Here is a 21,668-nt window from a genome sequence, read left to right on the forward strand (position 1 = left end):
CGGGTTGGGATTGGCCGAGGCGGGGCTGAACGGCGGAAGTGGTGGCTGTGGCGGCGGGGTGTGGCGCGCGGGCAGGCCGGCATGGAGCCCGCGGACGGGCCTGGCGCGTTGGACTTCCATGGCGACGAGGAGATCATCGAGGTGGTGGAGCTGGGCCCGCCCGGGCCGGGTGAGACGGGCGTCCCGCCTCCTCCCGGGGCACCGGGCCGCCCCGCCCCAAGGCCCGGTCCCCGCGGGCAGGCCTCGCGTTGCGTCCCCACCCCAGGGCCTTCCCGGCACCCAGGGACCCTCGGCCCTCCCCGCTGGGGCCTCCTCCGCCCGCGGGGCCGCCACCCCTTCGCGCTGGGCCGCCCCTGGGCCCGTGGGGGCTGAGATGGGCGGGGGTTGACCTTCGCTCCCTGCAGATGACCTGGCCGCAGAGATGGAGGACGTGGACTTCGAGGACGAGGGAGCAGAGGAGCCCGACGGTGAGGCCTGGGAGACGGAGGACGATGAGGGGTTGGAGGATGGCATGGAGGCGCAGGACGACAGCGAGGTCACGTTCTCGCTGCACTCAGGTGAGCCATGAGGTTTCCCTTGGGGGAAGCTGTGCTGTGTCCCTCTCCTGGTTCTACCAAAGGGGCTCAAGGGGTCTCTGATAGCCGTTGTGCCATGGGGGTTTGTGTCTCTGGGGAACATTCACTGAGGTGTGAGCATCTCCCTGCTCTGCAGCCTCAGTGTTCTGTGTGAGCCTCGACCCAAAGACCAACACGCTGGCGGTGACAGGCGGGGAAGATGATAAAGCCTTCGTGTGGCGCCTGAGTGATGGAGAGCTCCTGTTCGAGTGCTCAGGTGAGGGGCTCAGGCCAGGTACCCCCACTCAAACGGGTCCTGCAGCCCTTCTTGGCTGCATTTGCTCTTCCCCAGCTGATGCTCCTGCGGAGCTGGGCTCTTGATTGTTTTCCGTAGCTGGCATTTGTTACCAGAATGGTCTCTTTTCCTTGCCATCTCTAGGGCACAAGGACTCTGTCACCTGTGCCGGCTTCAGTCATGACTCTGTGTTTGTGGCCACGGGTGACATGTCTGGTCTTATCAAAGTGTGGCGGGTGGACACCAAGGAAGAAGCGTGGTCCTTTGAGGTGGGGGACCTGGAGGTGAGTGGCTGAAGCACCGCTCCTGCTGGAAACATGGAGGCTGGCAGTGGAACCCAGCTCTGGTTCTCCTCCATTCTGTGAGGACGCAACCCTGTGACGCTGCCTGTCCCCTTCTCTGCGCAGTGGATGGAGTGGCACCCTCAGGCCCATGTCCTTCTGGCGGGCACGGCTGATGGCAATTCCTGGATGTGGAAGATCCCCAGTGGAGACTGCAAAACCTTCCAGGGCCCTGCATGCCCTGCCACGTGTGGCAAGATCCTACCTGACGGTGAGGCGCAGGGTGCTACTGTGCTAGGCAGGAGGCAAGGGGTGCGGGAAGCTCTGCCTCTATCTGCTGGTTCTGTTTTACCCAGGGAAACGAGCCGTGGTGGGATATGAGGATGGGACCATGCGCATCTGGGATCTGAAGCAGGGAACCTCACTGCATGTCCTGAAAGGTGGGAAAGGGGTTTTTCACCTGGGGTGCATCCCCTGTGCAGTGAACTCTGAGCTCTGCCTCTGTGAAGAGGCAGCACACGCAGAGGTCAGGGGCTGCCAGGAGTCTGGTGCTGGGTGCTCTGTCCTTGTGGCAGCTGTCCCTTGCCACGGGGGTGCCACCATGGGATGGGTGCAATGCAGAGACTGCAGGGGGAGGCGTGCTGGGCTTCGAGGTGCGTGGAGTTTCTGTAGGGATGGGTGTAGCACATGCCTTCTGTTCATCTCCACAGGCCAGGATGGCCACCAGGACCCCTTGACATGTGTGGCCAGCAACCAGGACGGCAGTTTGATCCTGACAGGCTCAGTGGACTGTCATGCCAAGTTGGTCAATTCTGCCACGGGCAAGGTGAGTCCGTGCCCACCTGTGGGGCACGGTGGGGGATATGGATGACCTGTACAGGACAGGATGGTGCTGGGCTTCGCCAGCCAAAATCAGCCTGCGATGGCCACCTGGGGCCAGCAGGAGGCGAGCTTGGCCACCACTACCACCATTTCTCTGCTACTGAGGACTGGGGCGTGAGGACTCACAGCGTTCCTCCCCCAGGTGGTGTGCGTGTTCAAGATGGAGAGCGCGGCTCCCAAGGCCCCTGCAAGCGAGGGCGAGGAGGCAGAGTCCAATTCAGTGGAGTCGCTGGGCTTCTGTAATGTGTGAGTGGGGCATTGAGACAGGGTGCTCTGCAGACACAGCTACTGGGGACCTTTCTTACCAGTATGTTTTCTCCCTTGGGAACTTTGTGCTGGTTGCTAGCTCCTGATGTCTTGATATTTTCCTTATGGGGTGTTTTGTGGTTAAAGCTCTGACCACTGGCTTGTCCCTCTTCATTTCAGTGCTCCTTCAGCCCCGATCCTTCACACACTTAATTCCCTGCTTGCTCCATGTCCTCATAAAACTTGTTCCCCTCTCTGCAGGATGCCACTGGCTGCTGTGGGCTACTTGGATGGTACACTGGCTATCTACGATCTCTCCACACAGAGCCTGAGGCACAAATGCCAACATGAGGTACTGCCCTGTAGCTGTTCTCCAAGTCTGAGGGCATCTCTGGGCCCAACTGACACCTCTGGAAGCCCAGCGCTGCCTCTCTTAGAGGCCGGGGGGGCTTTCCTAGGGCTAGTTCCCAGTTTGTGCTTCTCTCTGCTCGCGGGCTTCCCCAGAGGTAGCTGTGGTCCCACACAGAGGATGTGCCACATCTTGGTCATGAGGGCTGTCCTCTTTCTATGGGGATGGTGGAGAGCACTGGGGAGAGGTGGAGTGGAGGCTCACAGTGTGCTGCAGCTGTCACCGACTGTTATTCCCTGTGCTCACTCTGCTCCCCCCCTTACCCCAGTCAGGAATTGTGCAGTTGCTGTGGGAGGAGAACTCTGCCGTGGTGTATACCTGCAGCCTGGATGGGGCTGTGCGGCTCTGGGATGCCCGCTCAGGGAAGATGATCAGCGAGTACAGAGGGCACTCTGCTGAAATCCTCGACTTTGCTGTCAACAAGTGAGTAGGGAAGGATTGGGTCGAGGGGTCCCTGAGGCTGTTGGGTGGAGGAAACACCTGAGCCTTGGGGTGCATCAACTGGAAGCACGGATGCGGAGATTCAAGGGTCTCAGGGGATGGAGTGCAGGTGGTCACAGCTAGGGCTGTCCAAAGCCTCCAGCCCTGCAACTGAGCCCTGTCTCTCCCCTTCAGGGATGCCTCCATTGTGGTGACGACCTCCGGCGACCACCAAGCCAAAGTGTTCTGCGTGCAGCGCCCTGACCGCTAGGGTCAGTGCTGAGGGATAGTGGCTTGCCTCTGCCAGGCAGCTCATGTACAGCGGGACAGGGGAGATGGGTTTCACCACCCTTCTCCAGCGCGTGCTTTGTAATTTTTCAGCCTGCCCCACTTTGCCCTCACGAGCTGGGGGCTGAGTCTGGGGTTTTGTATGAAAATGTCATATAATTATATATAAATTATTTCACTTACCTGGATCCCATCCACTCTGCTTGTTGGGGGGGAAAGGTGACCTTAGGAGATGTGCTCTGTCCCCCAAGGGATTTTAGGAATTGGCTATAGGGGCTGTCCCAGTGCTCCTTGGTCCCAGCCCTGGCTCAGAGATAGGTAGGCTTTGTTTCTTCCTTTGCTGTTGGAAAGGGACTTTTTGTGCCAATGCTATTACAGGCTCTTCAGAAGCACAGCTGGACCTGGTTGCCCATATGAGAGTCCAGCAGCCAGTTCTGAGCTGAGGGGCAGGGGTGGATAGTTTTATTCTGGCCTGACTGGAGGCAGAGACTTGCACACTAGCCCTTCCTGGCAGGGGAGAGATGGAGATTCCCCAAGCAAGGCAGAAGGCTACAAGGGAAACGTATGGATTGCTGGCTGAGGGTAGGAGGGCTGTCACAGCCCATTAGGAGACAAGTGACACTGCACACAAGAGATAGTGAGTGGGGTGCCAGGACACCACAGTACTGCCTCTGGGCCTGGCACTGCTGTGAGGGAACCAAGCTGACTCTGATCTCCTCTTCCTAAGAGAGCTGTTCCTTCTCCCCTGGCTCACTAACACAAGAGGATTTTCACTAGTCCTGGGCACTGCACCCACACTTCAGCCCCAGACTGAGAAGAATGTAATGATCAGCTACAGTAATTGTCCCCATGCCCTGATCAACTTCATCACCCCCCTGAGCTTGTCTCTCCAAGCACCCTTTCCTTGGCAAGGCCACACGCATTGACAAACCAAAAACCTACAGCTCCTTAAGATAGAAAGATCTCCTTTATTAATGAACCCCAACAGTATTTCTTCAGATACAGGAGTTTTCTTCTGAATATTTGAGTTCAAAACAAGTTAATATTGCATTATTCTCATAAGAAATACTGCAACTTATTTCTGGTAACATATTGCAAAGCGAAACAGCTTGAAAAGAAAAAAAAAATTAAAAAAAAAGAAAAGAAATTAAGTCAATCAAACTGGAATTAAGGTTTGTTTCTTGGAACGATCGAGTCCTCGCAAGCACAGCTCGTTTCTGCAGATTACTTCCCAAACTGTCGTACAAACAGACCCCGATTGCTTGAATTCCTTATGAGCCCACAGAGGTGCAACATTAAAAGCTACGATTATCGGGTAGCAAGTGCCCCAACCTTCATCCTCCACGGCAGCCTCAGTGACCCTGGCGTTAACGGGTTGTGAATGTCTTCCCCCTGAAAGGATGCAGAGAGAGGTCAGTACAGCCGTCAGAGACGCTTTGGGTTGCCTCTGGCTTTTCTGAACTGCCCCAGGGTGACTTTTGTGGGCATGTGCTTGCATTGAGCTCTCAAAGACCTACTGGTACTGCTGGTTCAGAGCTCACAGGCATTGCTTGCAGAAAGCACCGAGCAACTGGACCGCACAGCTATGGGGAGGGGCTGGCTTTCACAGAGGGCGCAACCCCAACGCCCCAGAGCAGAAAGCAAAGAGGAAATACCAGGATGCACAGAAAGAGGATGCAAAGGAGCTCTGGGATCAAGAGGCCAGAGTCATGAGGGAAACATGCTACACAACCACTATCATTGGTGTGCATTGCTCTGGGCTGCTTTATTTCCCAAAGGGAGCCAGTTCCCAGGAATGCTCCCAGCCTGAGTGAGCTAGTGGCCACAGGCTCTGGGGAGCTGCAGACACCAGGCAGGAAGAACATACTCCAATGGCTGCAAGCCTTTGGTAAGGACCTGGCCACTCTCCCCCTTGGTGGGCTGGGCAGCAGTCTGGCAGTACAGTAAGCCCCAGCAGGGAGAGCCATGCCACACTCAGAGCAGGAAGATGCCCTGCAAGTACTGGACATCAGGTCCCAATATGGCCACCCCACAGTATCCCAAACCTCGGAGCAGAGAATGCTGAGCTGTGAAGAAGTGAGCTTGTGGCAGGCAGGGAAGCCTGATTAACAAACAAGACCTTGCTTTGCTACTCACGTGATTGTTTTCATTTCTTTCTTCTCTGCGTCTGGACGGGCACGATTCAGCACCTTGAGGAAGTCTGATGTTTTTGCCCTCATACGTGTGTGAATATAGGCCTGCAGGAACAATACAGGGACACTTCAGGATCCTGTGTTCATAGCTAAGACGTCAGGCAAATCTTTCAGCTAACCACAGCTTCGGGATGCTCATGGCTGGCTTTGGACAGCAGCAGAGATGAGCTGCTATGTGAGTGATCTGGGTACGGGTTGTCACTCCTGCCAGCCACGCGCTGCTCATGGCCAGGCTCCACAGGAGCTGGAGATGGTGGAAGACCTGTCCCAGGGCCAGCTGCTGCTAGAGGGCACGGGGCTACAATTCTGTTTCTTGGTAGGAAAGCACTTAGCTCTGCACAGCTACAGTGGATACTCAGCCTCCTTGGCATGCAGTATGAGGGAAGCTGGGGAGACAATGGTGAAAACTGCTGCCTGAGCTCTGGTCCAAGGCAGGTTTCTGAGTAACTACTTTTGTTCCCAGAAAGAAAACCACAGATTGAAAAGGGAAAAAAAAAATCCTACTTTGCTGCTAGGATGGGAGGCGAACAGGCACTGCCTGTACCAAGGAACAGGAAGAAGGCGATGACGCACTATTTGCCAACCTAGCACAATTGTGAAGGGCAGTACTGTGCACTAGTCAGTTTTAGGGGTGGGGGAATGAGGGTACTCCTACTCCATGCTTCTCCCTTTTAGTCCCCCCCCCCCGGATGAGATGGGCCAAGCATCCCATTTTTCCCAGTCACATCCCCTCGGTACCTTCGAGCACTTGATGTGATAGTGCAGGTAGTCTCGGAATGTGTGGATCAGGTTTATGGTGTTGTCTCTGGCAGCAGCATTGGTGTGACGGGGGAACAGCACTGAAAGGAAAGGGGTCACACAAACTGTTATTGCTTCCTGAAGCTATGAACGAGCTCTTCAGGGTCCTTTGGTACTGCAGGATGTAGGACATGCTGCTCTGAATGCCTGTTTACTGTGCCCATTACTGAGACACATATCAGGATTAAGCAGCACTGGTGATTTTAAACATACGGCTTAGCAGCACTTTCCCACCCACTATCATACGCTCAAGTCTCTTGTAGCAGCCTGGACACAGCTGGAGGACACAGGCAAGGCCAAGTGCCCAGAGATGACGACACCATAGGAGACTGCACCGACGCTACTTCAGTGCTGGTGCTGTGCTAAGCATCCCAGATCCAAGGGCTGAAAGACCTTTTGTCTCAGTGATGATCTCACCTGGGACTGTCAGATCAGATAACAGAGAAACTGCCTCTAGACAAGGAGGAAGTCTTGCTTGCAGTCCAAGAACTGCCACTAGGCAGCTCTGCCGTGACTGATTAAGTGCCTGAACCCAGGGCACTGTTCCCAGCGTGGGAGGAGAGCAGTTCTAGCTTTGCTTTCCTCTGCAGTGTCTGTGTGTCTGTACTTTATCTCTGAGCTCCAACCTGCAGGCATACTGGCCTGGGAGACCCTAACAGTGTATTCAACCACAGTCCCAGTTTCTCTTTAAGAGATCTCTCCCTTTGAACAAGGGCAGGGTTTGGACTCCTCAGGTCAGTCATCAGCACTGCTGCACAGGAGGAAATGACTGCTGACCAGCAAAACAGCACCTTTGCAGGCAGGTGAAGATATCAGAGATAGAAGCGTTACGCTTAGAACAGAGGGGCAGAGCTGGAGAAGCACAGCTTGCAGCCCAGGCATCTGCAGTTACAGATTACGTGCCCATGAGAAAGAAGCCTCTGGTTTCCACAGTGTCACAACAAAGCCAAATGTCTCTTACTCCCATTTGCTGAACACAATTTATAAGCTGACATCATATGGCTTTACTGTCTATTCCCTCGCTGCCCAGAGCACAGCTGAGGTCACTTGATGCAGCAGAGACGCTGACCATTGGGAAGAGAAGGGGACACAACAACAGAATGCAACTGCAGAGTCTCTATAGGCCCAATAACTCACATGAACACTCAGGGAAGGTGAACTACGTTTTCATGCAGCAGCAAGAACCTCTCTCTACCCTGAGCATCCCCATGCCACAGAGCTGCCTGCTTACCAAAGGTGATGTAGCCAATATTGTCGCCGATGGCTGCATCTGTATCTTTCAGCTCCAAGGGTGGCTCCCTGTGGCTGAAGAGCACCTGTGGGGCTGTGTGACTGGCCCGGCGACCCTCCTTGAACTCCTGAACAAAATAAAAATAAGGTGAGTCCCACTGCGGCACACCAGGCAGCACAATAGAAAAGCAAACAATATTTCCCAGTCCCATAGGGCATCTGAGCAGGAGGTTTTCCAGCTTTCCCTCCATGGGCCAATCTAAACAGGCAGAGTCTCTGGAAAACAATCATTTTTTCTTCAGCAAAATCAAACCAAAATGCATGGCTTGTACTAGGGACACATAAACGTGGGAGAGCTCTCAGCTCGTGCAGATTTCAGCATCAAATTTATTGTCATGGGACACAGGAGTGTTTCATGGACAGCACAGCTCCTACTCCAAATACTTCCAGTGAAAGTGGGCAGCAGCCATCATTCCAAAGGAGGGAAAAACTTCAGAAAGGGCTGCAGAGTCTCAACTGTACCAGTTTTAAAGGCTCAGCCATTTAAGAAAAGCATCTCCCACCAAGTATCTTTACCTGGGCGTTAAAAGGCATTTGAAGCTTGTGTGTGAAACCTGCTTCTCCTAGCTCTTCTCTAAGAGCCCTGAAACAACACTTGGATGCAAAGAAAACCATTTCCCACCAGGGAGCCTCTCTGACAGCAGCACAACACCCATCTCACGTGCAGTGAGTTTCAAGAGCGTCTCTAAACAGGGCTTGGAAAGTCCAGTCCCATTTCCCTGCCTCAAGGCAGAGGAAACACCTCTCTGCCTTGCTGACCTGCCCAGCCTGTGCATCACCAGCTGCCCTTGGCCTCTCCTTCCTTCTCAGGACAGCACAGCACACCCCAGGAAGGGCTGGAGCTCTCCTGTTGGAAAGCCAAGTTTTTCACCGGGGTTTCCTTCATGAAATGCTTAGCTTGCACTTCCGCCTGTTTATACCAGAGGGTGAAATGGTTCAAATGGCTTTGCCGGTTAGTTAATGGCCAGATTTTCTCCATGAGGGAACAGATACGCAGCTGCCGCTGAATTACGCAACAGAAGTAGCTGGAGGGAAGGAGCCAGTGTGACTCAGAGTGGAAACTCTTGTGGCCAGGCAGGAATAAGGTTTGCTGTTGTAAAAAACCAAGAACTCAGGACACGCAGACTCTGGGACAGCTGCTCCCTTGAAGCTTTGCCATCTCCCCCGGAGCCTCACAAACCCTGTTCTGTTCACCTCATGCCTCCCTCGTGGATTTATAAAGCTGAATTTCAGGCTGTGGGATATGGTGGGGAAAAGCTCAAAGCCAGAGCAGACGCCCTGCATTTAGTTACAACACACAAAGAGCAAAGCTGTGAGGTAATACACACCATTGCCATTACAACAGACCCTGTTAGAATGAACTCCAAAGTAGGTAAACTGGTATCCAGCAAACTGGGCCAGCAACATGCTGTCCAAAGCCCAACAGCAGACAGAAGGTGAGCTAGGCAGGCAACATGGATGAACACACAGATCAGCTCAGACTGAGCCATCCCCAGCTGTAAGCAAATATCTCAATCTCTGCTAGCAATGGTGTCCAGCCTGGAGAAGTGCAAAGTGTTTACTATGGCCCTCTGAATGCTTCCCAGCTAAGTGGCAGTTGCAAAGGGCAGCTGAATCCAGAAGTACTTGGCATTATGACGACTGATTCAAGTATCTTCTCAGGCACAGCACAACATTGCCTCATCCCCTCTACTCCTACAGCCTCCCTGCCATGCTCCCTTCCTCCACTGCTTGGTGATCCCTACACCACAGCCAGCTGTGCGACAGGGCCTTAGTGTGGATACTGAAGTATTCATGTTGTGGTTTTCATCTGCAATACATAACGTGTTTGATTGTGCACATCAGCAAGACCATCAATAAGTAAGAGGACAGTGCAAGAGCCTGGATTAGTAGTTACACTCCCGTGCCTATTAGCACGTTCTTCCATCCCAGTGCAGACTGGAGCCCTGTTGCATTTACATGTAATGCATTTATATGCATTAAATTGACTGTGGGATCCCTTCTGTCTTACACGTGCTTGTTCAGCACTGCTGCTCCAAGTGAGAAGTGAACTGAAGATCAGGTATTTTCCCCAGTTTCCATACCTGCATAAACACCTTTCCGATCACCACATCGTCATCATCCTTAAATACCGTGCTGAACACAACCGTGACGCGGTCCTTCTTTGCCTCAACATACCTGCAGGTGGGCAAGAGAGGAGAACTGAGTTTTGAATACAACTGCCAGAACTGCAACTGGATGAGGAAGCAGCTGCATGACAAGCTTAGATAGATGCTGAAACGCTCAACCCCCCCCCCTCCCTTGAGACAGTGTTTACACAGAACAAAACACTTTTGATGGGAGTGGCTAATTCCTTTCCTGCATGCAGCCACAAGTGCTACTGCTAACAGAGACTCTTGTATAACACCTCTGCAGCCCGAGGGGTGAGCATTACCATCACTGGGTACTCATCAGAGCCTAGGACAGGCCCTTATTACCATACCAAAGCACTGAGCTATAGGATTTCTCGACTTTCCACTGCATCCTACAGCTCTGAGCAGAAGCAGAGAGCACAGTGACAGCTGTCAGACTGCAATCCCGTGCCGCTTGAACACTTACATTGTCTCATCATCCCTGTAGTGGATGACAGCTCTTTTCTCTCCTTCTTTGCCCTCTTCCTGGAATTTGAAATACTTCTCAAAGACCGAAGCAAAGCAGTTGCGCTTCAACATGCCGGCTTGGTGCACAATGGCATCTTTGTCTGCGGGAAGGTTCTCCAGGTCATAAAGCAAAGAGACATTGTAACCTGGTGAGGAACAGACACTAACCTTAATAATCTATGCAGGGTCTTAACACAAGCAGAGATACATTTTCTGGAAAGAGACACCTACAGTCCAAGCATCGCTGCCACAGTCCCACCTTTGCCTTAAGGCCTTCCAAAAACCCCAGGGGCGACTGCTTCCAACAACAACCACTGCCAGAAGCTGTGCCTGAACTTGATGTGTGACCATGGAAACGTTCCCAAGGCTCTTTCTCTAGCTCTGAGACACACGTGCTGGCTGCACTGCTCCTAAGTTTTCATAGTGAGTAGGAAGAGATGCTGTCACAGGTAACCATGGTTTTCCTGTGTCTCATGAAATGTCTTTGAGAAGAACAAAGACCCCAATTGTGAGGAACAGAGGCTTCCTGGAGGAGGGCTGCACTGAGAGTTACTGCTTCTACTGCAAGGAACTTCAGCCCTGATGTATTTAAGACACCTTTTTATTGCCACTCATTGTACAGAAATCCCCAAACATTAAGCTCTTGACGTGTAGCCTTCATCTGAGCATTTTGGAGTTTACTTAAGCCATTCTGGAACTGCAATCACATGCACTGTAGATTTTACAGCAGGGTTACCTGATTCAGGATTTACCAAGTAGTTTCCATAGACTTTCTTCAACACCTAGGAAAAAAAATTAGACGTTGTGAGCAGAAGCTATCAGAGCAGTTTCCTCCTGCATTGCCTAGGCAATGCTCAGTCTCCATGTAAAAACATCAAATTACAGGCATCTGCCTTCCCTACTCGAAGTGGACTCGGACAAATACTAAGTCATCAGCTTTTAGTAGCATTTCCTGCTCCTACTCTCTGATCTCTGCTGACAGGGAGCATGCTGCATGACAGGAGTCAAACCTAGAACTTTCTAAAGCTCTTGCTGGTCTTGAACTTGCATGGGCAAGAAAATCTCTTCTGTATGCCTTGTATCTTCCAAGGAGAACTGTCAGCAGTTTGACATAGCAGCTCTGGGGGCTACAACCCTCCTTCCCACCACAAAGGCAGCTCCCAGGGGTTCAGGATGGAGGAGGCACCACAAAGCATACCCTGTCCCTCTCTGTGCACGTTTAGAGCTGGGGTTGCGCAAGGCCTGTCCAAGCAATTGCCTGCCCAGCCTCAGCCTATCCCATGGGACAGATGGGGATGGAGAGGAGACTGCCAGGCAACTTGGATGCCTCCCAGAAGCAGACGCCCACAGCACAGCAAAAACCTTTCTTTAAGCATAATCACTGCTGAATTTTACATCAATGGCAATTTTCAACTGAGCTGTAGCTCTGTGTCAATGAGGGGGCTGGGAACAGGAGGTATTTCGCACAGAAGAACAGAACAACGCTGTGGCAGAAGCCCTCCTGGGATGACGCCCTCCACCACGCAAAGAGAACGCACAGGCTCTCTGCATGCCAAAACCTCTCCAGCAGAAAACCTGCCTGGCTCAGGGAGATGCTCTCTCTTAGCAGGAACCCCACTTTGGCTTCTCACAACGGGGTTTCACCAAAGACCAAGCGGAGGAAGTGCAGAAACAAGCTCCATCTTCTCCACGGAAGCACAGAGACACATAGTTTGTTAAACAGTGGTTTAAAAATGTTATTTCTATGCAGTCAGCACTTCCAAGGCAGTCCTGCAAAGATCCCATCTTCCTCTCACAGCCTAGCAAGCCGGCTGTCAGCTGCCCTCACGCTCAGCACAGCAGCCAGAGTTGAAAAGGAACACACACCACTGCTCAGCCACCGCTGTGACTATTGGTGTAAGGCTGCTACCCTGCTACAATGCAGTGAACATCAGTCCCTCACCCACCACAGCACTTCTGGGATCATCCACTGTACTGATCCTCACTAAACGTGGTGGAAAGGCTCCAGCATTTGTGCTGCTTGGCTCTCTTGCTTCCCAGCAGCAGCACCTGCAGTGGGGCTGCTCCCACTGCCCTGCAGTACAGTAGGCAATGTTGATCCTAGAAAGCAGGATGCTTAGTCACGTTTATTCTGACTTCGGTACGTCTTGTAGCAACTTGTAGGAATTCACTTTGGGTTCAAATCCCCTACTTCTTGCCAGATTCTGAATAAACTCATAGAGCAGTTGCTCTGTTTTCCTCCAAGGCAAAAACCTGCACGGCAAACCCCATTTACTACCATTAGGAGATTTGAAAACTAACTCGGGAACTGAGTCACACTTCCTGCCCTGAGACCCAACCACAGCTCAGAGAGGCGCCTTCTTTCTACCATAAATGGCCCTCTGCAGCCGGGGCTCATTCAACAGGAACTGAACCTGCTAACTTCACACAGCAGCAGCAAAAGGGGAACCAGACAGTCTGTAGACCAAGGTCCATACACACAGCTGGAGCCTATAACTTGCTCTCAAGTGTGGTTAGAGTCAGAAGAGTACGGCTGTGGGACTCCAGAGTTGATTTGGTGCTTTCTCTTGCCATTGTGATCAGAGCATCAGCGAATGAAACTATTTTTGCCAGGCCTCATAGCCATTTTGAAGGTACTTTCAGAATTAGTGATGCTTTCGCCTTTCAGGCTATCAAGTCATAAAAGAAGACTACTTCTTCACACTCTGTCCTTGTGTTCCAGCAAAGCAAGACTCCTGGTCAGCACAGGAATTTCAACATGAGACAGGAATACATACACTTCTCTATACATTAAATCTGAACATCACATGGGCATGGCCTCTTCTGATACAGCATCTGTAGTCTCAAAGCCCCAGATGCCCAGAGATGCTCACTCACCTCGTCAGCACCATGTTCTTGCAGTTCTTTGTAGAATTTCAGAGAAATACTGACCATCACTTTTGTCTTATCTCCATTGGGGTTTGAAATATGGTAAAGAACTCCATCAAAGTCTACAAAGCAAGTGAGACAAACGTGAGGAATTTGAGAGGGATCAGTTCCTACTTCTGAGGAAACAGTGGTGTTCTAGGAATTGCATAGTGACATGATTCCCTCTGCCTCAGCCCTCACAGAGGCATGACAAAGCTGTACATAAGTAGTGTCACATAGGGAAACCTGTTATCATTCAAAGAGCTGAAATAGCTATGACACCTGTCCATCATGGGAAGATCTAGTCTAATGTCATTTAGCATCCCTTTCAAGTCTGCTCGTGTTCAGTGCACAAGGACACAAACACGCAGAGATGGGAGCCTTCTGGATGCTCAGCACACAAAGTGACTGACATGCCCACCAGGCCAGAGCTGCAGCCTGGAGGAGGAAAAAACCTCCATCAGCAGAGCAAAGGCAGCTCAGGCAGTGCCTGCCGAGACAGCTTTCACTTCACTGCAGAAAAGGCAGCCAGGGCAGGAGGCAGAGAAAGGCAGCCCTCCAGCTACCTCCACTTCCCCACAGAGTTCCACAGCTTACATAGATCCTTGATAACAGAAGCAAGACATCAGCTACTGGATGAATGCTTGTATTTTCTTGACACTTCCCATTCTAGAGAGCAAACTTTAGGCTATAAATTCATCCTGCCTGTCACCCCAAGCCAGCTTTCTAACAATCCTAACCAGACAGTGCTAAAGACCTAATAACAAACAGCACTAAGTGCAGGACTGGGGAACAGGCGAAGTAAAACAGCTATCCAGCACCCACACAAAGCAAAGTGGGCACAGCCTATTCTGACTGCTAAACTCACTGCTGTGGGCTAAGTCCCAGGGAAAGTAAACGGACAGAGAAAACAGCGGGGCAGCCTACAGGAGACTGTGCTCCTGCAGAACACAAACCATCAGCTTTGGGAAATGTGTGGTGTTCACACAGCCTGTCCATGTGCAGCTCCCCCCTGCCCCCACCCAACTGGGCTGGTTGAATTTGGGGACACCAGGCATAACCATGGGTAGGCCTTTTGAGTTAGCTCCTCTGTTTTTCAAGTCAGAAGCATTATGGAACTTACCTGCAAATGTTACTTCTACTGCCTCTGGTTTATTTCTAAAAAGCAAAGAGAACAGAAGAGGTAAATGTTAATTAACGAGCCTGCTCCCCATATACAACTTCCAAGATGCAAGTTCACGGGACTGGTTCTTCTGCAAGTTCCATTGACACCAGATTATGAAACGGGTATAGTGGCTGAGCAATCCCTCCTTAAGTGCCCCCTTCACCAGGAAGGGCAGCTCTACCAATGGTTTGATACAAATTACTTTTAGAGCAGACCCACCTCCAACTGTGGGGCTATCAACCGTCAGCAGAATTCAACTTTTTCAGATGCACATTTCATCTTGACACCCTATCCCTAAAGACCCCAACAATGACCCCCATCAATGACCACTGCAAGAAAAATCCTCAGGATCAGCAGCAAGAGTATCCTGCAAGCTTAAGGCACACAGCCTCTCATGTTTTAGGTATGAAGACTTCACAACATCTTACAGTTTAAGTGCCAGAGTCTATGATCTCTAGAAGAGTTGGATCCTGTGAACAATCAAATTGCTTCCAAAAGGTGAATTTGTTGAGAACAGCACTGTGTGAGTTCTTCAGCAGCTCCAAGAGGACTGTTATTAATAAGTCATCATCCACGAGGGAGTGATGCAAAGCTACCTCCAGCACAGAGAGCCAGGGTGGAAAATGAGGACAGGGTCAAAATGCCAATCAAATGCTTTATTTCACAGCCTACATCCTCTTATGTTTCAAAAGCAGCCAGTACAGAGTACAGTCTAATGATGCTGGATCTGTTTTACAGCCCAGAGAAGTCTCAGCCTTCATTCACACCTACCTGAACCAACTGAGAGTGCTCCCCAGGTCAAAGTCAGTGTGCTAAGGCAGCCTTGAGGTTGCGACTACCTTATCCAGAGACCAACTCCAACCTTATTTGGGTGGAAATTGAGGTATGAGCCACCAACCAGAAATTTTAAGTGGAAAGGATGAGGTGTTGCTGCTTCTTGAGAGTTGTTACAGCTGTGAAAAGCAACAGCCCTTTTTGCTGGGAGACTGGAAAGCCTCTGTCTTTTGTGCTGCATCACTGAAGATAAAAACCATGCACTTGAAAGCAGCAGTGTGAGTGCACCCAAGGCAGGTCCCTTAGTTTGAGCAGCTCCAGTTACCTGAGACCTTTCTCACTCTTATCCTCCCTTCCCTGCTGGTTGGAGATGGAAGTTTGGAGCCTCCCCCGTGGCATGTTTAACACTCGGTTTTGAAAGGGGAACAATTCCCCAAGTTGCATCTGAGCTCACTGAGGACTGATGAAAGCAGAGATGGAAGAAAATCCCACCGATATCATACGGTCAGTCGATGCAGACGCGTTCTTCTTTTAGAGCACCACACTCAGATTTAGGAATTAGCTTGGATGGCAATATACGTTTTATAAAAAAAGAAACCCATGTAGGAAGCTTTAAAGATAGCATAGTCAAGCACATAAGAGCTAGGAATATTAAGGAGGATGCACCCTTAAAGCTTAGTTCCATCACTCAAACCCAGTTTCACACGCACATAGAGCTGACATCCAGCTCTCAGCAGTCCCTCCAAATACAGCACCTCACCCTGAGGAACTTGGGGAAATAATTACAATGAGCAACAGCAACAGTAGCTCGGGAGACAACAGAAGGATAACTTGTCACCGTACTTAGGGAGCTGTAACATCGCGGACCCAAAGTTGGTTAATAGCTGTGTGCAAGAGCCTTTGTTCTGCACACAAAAGCTTACGGCAGCCACGACGTGAATCCTGCACGTTCCATTGCGCAAGCATGCATTTCTCAGAACTTATTTTCACATGGATTTCCCAAGTGGCTCAGTCCTCACGCTTGAGGATGGCGAAAAGAAGAGAGGTTTAAAGGAGAAGCAGGTAACTGAACGGAACTTCGGGGCGCTCAATATTCACCAGCTTGCCGGCACGCAGCCTCATGGAGGAAACGCTCACGTGAGCAGCATGCAGAGCTCCTCACAGCCACACCGGCTGTGTGTGCTGCAGGATGCTCCTGCCTTGTGGGGCACACCTCTCCTCAGCCCCAGCCAGCCCAGGGGGACCCAGAAGTTTTACGTGCTTCCGTTTATTCCTCTGGCTGACCTGACCAAAACTATTCTGGCTATTTAAAACGTTTCTACAAGAGGGAAAAAAAAAAATCACCTCTTCCACCCCCATTAAGAAGTACCCAGACAGAGGAGCCTGAACCATCACCCCAGCACAGCAGAGGAGCTCTCGCCCCCTATTACCCTGCTGGGAGCTCCTTGAACATGCACCACCCGAACTGCAGCCTCCCTCCATGACCACTAACACCCACTCTCCCACCAGGAACAGCTGAAGATGGCTCCTCTCTCTGCTACACACCAAACCCAGACCTTTCTGCAAAACCCTGCCTGAACTCTGCAGCTAAAATGGCAGCTGCTCCAAGCCCAGGCGGCTGCCCATTTTCTGATAACGCTTATCAGGTTTGAAGTCAAATCCATACCAAATCCCATCTGCTCCCCGTTTATAACAATAAGAGGCCTTGATGGGTTTTTATTCCTTCTTGCCTGCGTTCCCCCTATTCGGCTCTAAATGGCTCCTGCACTAAGTCCATCTAATACAAAGCCAGCTCCAAATCAGATTTTTCACCCCAGCAGCGCATCCAAGAAGAGCCACAGCACCCGTGGAGAGATGCCAACAAGCACTTAACAGCAACAACAAATCTCTTTTTTCCTGACAGCAGTTCCTCAATTTCGATTCGGACAACTTCCAAACTTCCCTGCCTCATTCTCAGGCCACAGAGGCTCTCAGCCATATGTTACGACAAATTTAAGAACAGAAGAACGAAGGCTGTGTAATTATACAGAGCCCTCATCTTCTGCATTAAACAGACCTGCATGTAAATGTGAGCTTGGCCAACAACCGCATCGATAGATGACTAAAACAGCTCCCACATCGCAATTAAGGTCTGTACCCAATAAAGGAAGACTGCAATTATTTTAAAAGCTGCAGGCATGCAGATATTCTAATATCTTGCTCCAGAGGAGAGGGAAAAAAAAAAAGAAAGAAGTGGGGGATATTTCAAAGCTTCAAGCTTCCAGCTCTGAGCAGAGCCTGCAGATCACTGAGTTGATGCGCTGTAGGAAGAGAGTGAGCCAGATTCAGTGACAGACTGCAGGCTCTCGCTACAGAAAGGTCACCCCAATAAAAAAATTATGAGCAATGTCTAAAATTATCCAAGCAGTTCCTCCCCCCCTGGGCCCCACTCGACTAACAAAAGCTACTTCGCGTGAGCTGCAAGCGTGCATGAAATCAAAGAGCTCCCGCGGCACGCCTGCCACAAACTTGAGAAGTGCTCTGCTGTGTGGTAATGGAAGTCCCCACTGTGTGCCGACCCACAGCATTGCTGGGAGCAGAGCTGGGACCTGCTGGGGATGGGGGCATTGTGCTGAGGACTGCCCTGGGGCAGACTGCTGGTGGCAAGATGTCCAGCAGACAGGGCAGCATCTCCCAGCTCCCGCTGCCAGCACAGCAGCCAGTCTGCAGGCTCTGCTGATAGCTGCTCTTCTCTCGCACCAAGTGTAGCAGCTGCAGGAGGTACTGCTGATCCTGCACCGAACCCCAGGGTGCAGACTGCCAGCAACATCACCTGAGCGCTCCTCACCTGCTCCAGGGTGAGGGTTGGGCTTTCTGCAGATGCTGGGCTGTCCGAGCTCCTCCATCCTCCGTGCTCTCCCCAGCCTCCCCACAAGGAACTCACTCACAGGCCGCACTGCCAGCACAAAGGTCATGTCACCCAACTTCACCCAGTGGGGCCAGAATGCTCTGCTCCACAGCAGGCGAGCACCAAAGTGACCACAAATGGGAAATACCACAGAGCATGCGGGTGCCGTTTCAGCCAAACTCTCCAACCAGCCTACAGGAACTGGTTTACAGCAGAGAAGTTGAAAGTTCAGCTGTTTTCCCATTCAGCCAGCACTCGTGAAACCCTGCAAATTTGTACCTATTAAAAGCTTTGCAGAAACCTAAAATTTAATGAGATTTTCCCCTCCACCTCCAACCAAGGGAAAAGTCACACTGTTCTCCACTTATGCAAATTTTTCTTTTGCACAGCAGGTAAATACTAAGTAACAGTTTGAGAGAGATGATTAATTTGCTGGCAGTTTAGGGCAAGCTATGTATGGCTGGAAAACCATACCCAGGAACACAAGCCCTCTGCCACACTTGCTGGGATCAGTTACATCAGAGTGGACCAAAACCTGGAGGGCAAATCTGTTCTGGGAGGCAGTGCTTTAAAAAGAACTGAACACAGGAGGCAGAAATATTTCCCATTTAAAATAGGTTATCATTTTTCTATCTGTGCAGTTAGCAAAAGAAAACAAGAGAAAAAAAATCTTCCAACTGGCAGAGCTCACCTCCCAACACCTGAGCGTGCCTCCAGCTTCCAGGCAATTAGTCAAGTCAAAGAGAATTAGTCAAAAACTTATGGAAGAGCTTATTCTTTTGACACCTGCAGAAGCCCAACTCACGTAGCAAGCTGCCTGACTTCGACACATCTGCTCTCAGGTACTGCCCAGGTATTCCCCCACTTCAGCACTTTGACAGTCTAAGCTTTCAGCAGCAAATTCTTCACTAGAGGTATTTCAGCAGATTCTGGTAGCTTTTGGACATTATCTAAAAATGTGGTTGGCTTAAGGAAGTTGTTTTAAGACTAGAAATTACAGTTTTAAGAAGTCCACTACATGTAGCCACCTCGATGCAAACTCCTTTGATGTTTAATGGTGGTTGTCCAAGAAGATGAGATTTCCATGGGCTCTGCACACAAATAACTACATTTAGAACTGGCTCTGACTTCTAAGAGTGACCCAGCTCTACACACTGGGGAAATGTGAAGCAACTCCCACCTGAAGGCATGGGGAAGCTCTGCAGGGAGCTGCTAGATCTATGGCACACTCACAAAAGGAGAGGGAAGTGCTGCTGCCCACACCATGGAGCAAGTCGAGATAAATTGTGCATCACATCTGCCCAATTCAAGCTGCGGAGCAGATAACTCAGGGGCAGCCCTCAGTGCCCAGACTGGCTCCTCTCAATCACTGAATGCCCCGTGGTGTGTCCATGCCCTGACCACCCTGGGTCCATCCCCAGGACACACCTTCGGTGGACAGTCACCCAAACAGTGAAATGCAGCAAATCGCCTCCTGCCTCCAGACTCGGTGCCAAAGGATGACCCAGGAACCCTAGCTGGATGGAAAAGAAATTTCTCATGAATAAACATGGCACAATGTAGCACCTCTACCCAAAAAGACTTGTTCACAGAAGTGGATTTTCATTTTTATTGGTTTAATCTCTGACCTTCATCTATGCCTTGTTCTTGCCTGGACAGCAGGACAGCACAAGCACAGAAGAAAATGCAGAAGTGAACTACTTCCTCCCCTCCAGCAACATACTGAGGGGACAACGCTTATCCAGAAAGAGCACCTAGCTGGTCATCTATCCAAACAAAAGAAAGGACAACCTGTAGGACAAGAGGCAGAGGCAGAATACTGTTGGCCATGCTCACAGCAAGAGGAATTGATCCAGGAAGGATTGGTATGCCAGGCAAGCACGCTGAGGCAGTAACAAGCTTTGCTGTACAGCAAAATGGAAACTCCATGGATTGGAGGTGAGCGAGCAACCTCAGCTCTAGCTGCACAGAGTCAGGGCTTTGAGGTGCATTCAATCTCCTGGTGGCTGCAGCCTCCATTCACTGCTGCTGCAGCACTTGTACTGATGCAGGGACACGCACACAGGCTCCCACCAGCAGAACGCCTCCATATGAGCTTGTGGTGAATGAGTGTTTTTGACACACACTATTAACCTCGATATACTTGAGTTTTTTTCTAATGGATGCAGCTGCTGCTCCCAAAAGCTCTCTCCTCCCAGCGTGGTGCCTGTGCTTCAGGGATACTTGTTGCACTAAACGATCACATTCAAGAAGAATAAAGAGGCTGACAGCAGAGAAGAGAGCAGCGTGGTGATTCCACAAGACAGCACAGCCTAGGAGGTTACCGTATGAAATAAAGGAGCAAGAAGTCAACCAAGAGGAGAAAACAGAGGAAATGGCCTCTGTCAAAAGTCTGCACACAAAAGGCAGAACACTTCAGAAGCCACTTGTGAAAAAGGTGACACAGAAGAAGGCTCCACTGGGAGGGGGGTCCCTTCCCAGAGCAGCTTAGGCTGCGCTGCTTGCAGAGCCAGGACAGGCTCCACCCCACAGATAACAGCACTGTGCTTTGCCTCTCTGGGCTTTGTCCACGCACAAAGGTGTCCAGTGCTACTCAGGTGCAGTGAGTGCATGGCTGCAGATAAGGGCATCCACATGAGATGACTCTCCCAAGCTGGACTGTGCTCAGATAAGCGTCTTCACAGCCCCAGTGCGTCGCTGTCAGTAATGCTCAGTGGCTCCCGAGGGACTGCGCTGTCCCAGCCAAAGATGCAGGTGCAGATCAGCTGCCCTACAGCCTCCTCCCCAAGGCCAAGAGGCTCACCAGTCCTACACTAGTAGCCAGGACACGTGGGTTCCTAGTCAGGACAGCGAACGATGCTGACAGGAATCCGCTCCCACCCCCAAAGAAATAGGTTGAAGCTGCTGCTCTGCCACATGTCACCTTCCTGTTCCTCCATTCTGCACCAGCTCTGACACCACACCGGGCCTGCTCTGATGAAGGCTGCCAACACCTTCCAGCCCAATCGCACACCTCAGCCTGCCTCAACACCACAAGCTCCATCACCCTCACGCAGCCCCAGCCCTAAGCACCCCATCAAGCCCTGCCTCACGCAGCTTTCCATTCATCCACCCTAGCCTTACTCAGCTCTGCCACCTCGGCCCCCCTCCACCCCGTGCCGCAGCCCCTTTCCTCCCCTCCCGGCCCCATCCTGCCCTGTCACTGCCCCCGGCACCACCCTATCCCACGCCCCCCCTTCTCCCCGCCTAGCCCTACTATGCCTCACACCCAGGGCCAAGCCTCGATGCCACCCCGCCCGCCCAGGCCTCTCCCACAGCCCCGCGCTCCCTGCCCCGCTCCCCTCCCTCAGGCCTCGCCAAGCCGGAAGGCTTCCTCCTCCGCCCCGCCCCGGCCCCATTCACCGGCCCGGCGCCCGGCCCTACCCGGCGGCCGCGCCCTCGAACTTCAGCGTGAGGGTCTCCTCGATGATGCGGTTGTTCACCTCGAGCAGGATCATGTCGGTGCCGGGGGTGGGGAACGGCTCTCAGCGCGCCGAGGCCGGAGGGAGCCGAGCCCGCTGCGCGCACCGGGGACCCGCCCGAGCCTGCGCCGCCGCTTCCGCTCTCGCGCCCACGCGTCACTTCCGGCCCGGCTACCGCGG

The 21,668-nt window shown here is 51.7% G+C and overlaps 2 protein-coding genes across 3 annotated transcripts; one reads left to right on the top strand and one right to left on the bottom strand.

Annotated features, from left to right (window-relative positions):
* The first annotated feature begins 40 nt into the window (after nt 1-40).
* AAMP (angio associated migratory cell protein) lies at nt 41-4,542 on the top strand. Of its 2 annotated transcripts, none has more exons than NM_001079747.2 (11): nt 41-169; nt 405-557; nt 712-831; nt 994-1,133; nt 1,257-1,401; nt 1,487-1,570; nt 1,841-1,956; nt 2,155-2,258; nt 2,520-2,610; nt 2,936-3,090; nt 3,283-4,542. In NM_001079747.2, exons 1-11 carry the CDS (start codon nt 82-84, stop codon nt 3,356-3,358), a joined length of 1,272 nt encoding a protein of 423 aa, NP_001073215.1. In that variant the 5' UTR covers nt 41-81; the 3' UTR covers nt 3,359-4,542. The 2 variants fall into 2 exon arrangements, with proteins under 2 accessions (NP_001073215.1, NP_001384337.1); NM_001397408.1 differs by having other exon boundaries at nt 41-141.
* Nucleotides 4,324-21,618, bottom strand: ARPC2 (actin related protein 2/3 complex subunit 2). Its single transcript, XM_426598.8, has 10 exons — nt 21,451-21,618; nt 14,325-14,359; nt 13,172-13,284; nt 11,031-11,076; nt 10,254-10,440; nt 9,740-9,833; nt 7,597-7,723; nt 6,306-6,406; nt 5,512-5,612; nt 4,324-4,767 (listed from the first exon to the last, which is right to left on the bottom strand). Exons 1-10 carry the CDS (start codon nt 21,522-21,524, stop codon nt 4,743-4,745), a joined length of 903 nt encoding a protein of 300 aa, XP_426598.2. The 5' UTR covers nt 21,525-21,618; the 3' UTR covers nt 4,324-4,742.
* Between the last annotated feature and the right edge of the window lie 50 nt (nt 21,619-21,668).

This window comes from Gallus gallus, chromosome 7 (genome assembly GCF_016699485.2).
Source record: "Gallus gallus isolate bGalGal1 chromosome 7, bGalGal1.mat.broiler.GRCg7b, whole genome shotgun sequence".
Taxonomy (NCBI): Eukaryota; Metazoa; Chordata; class Aves; order Galliformes; family Phasianidae; genus Gallus; species Gallus gallus.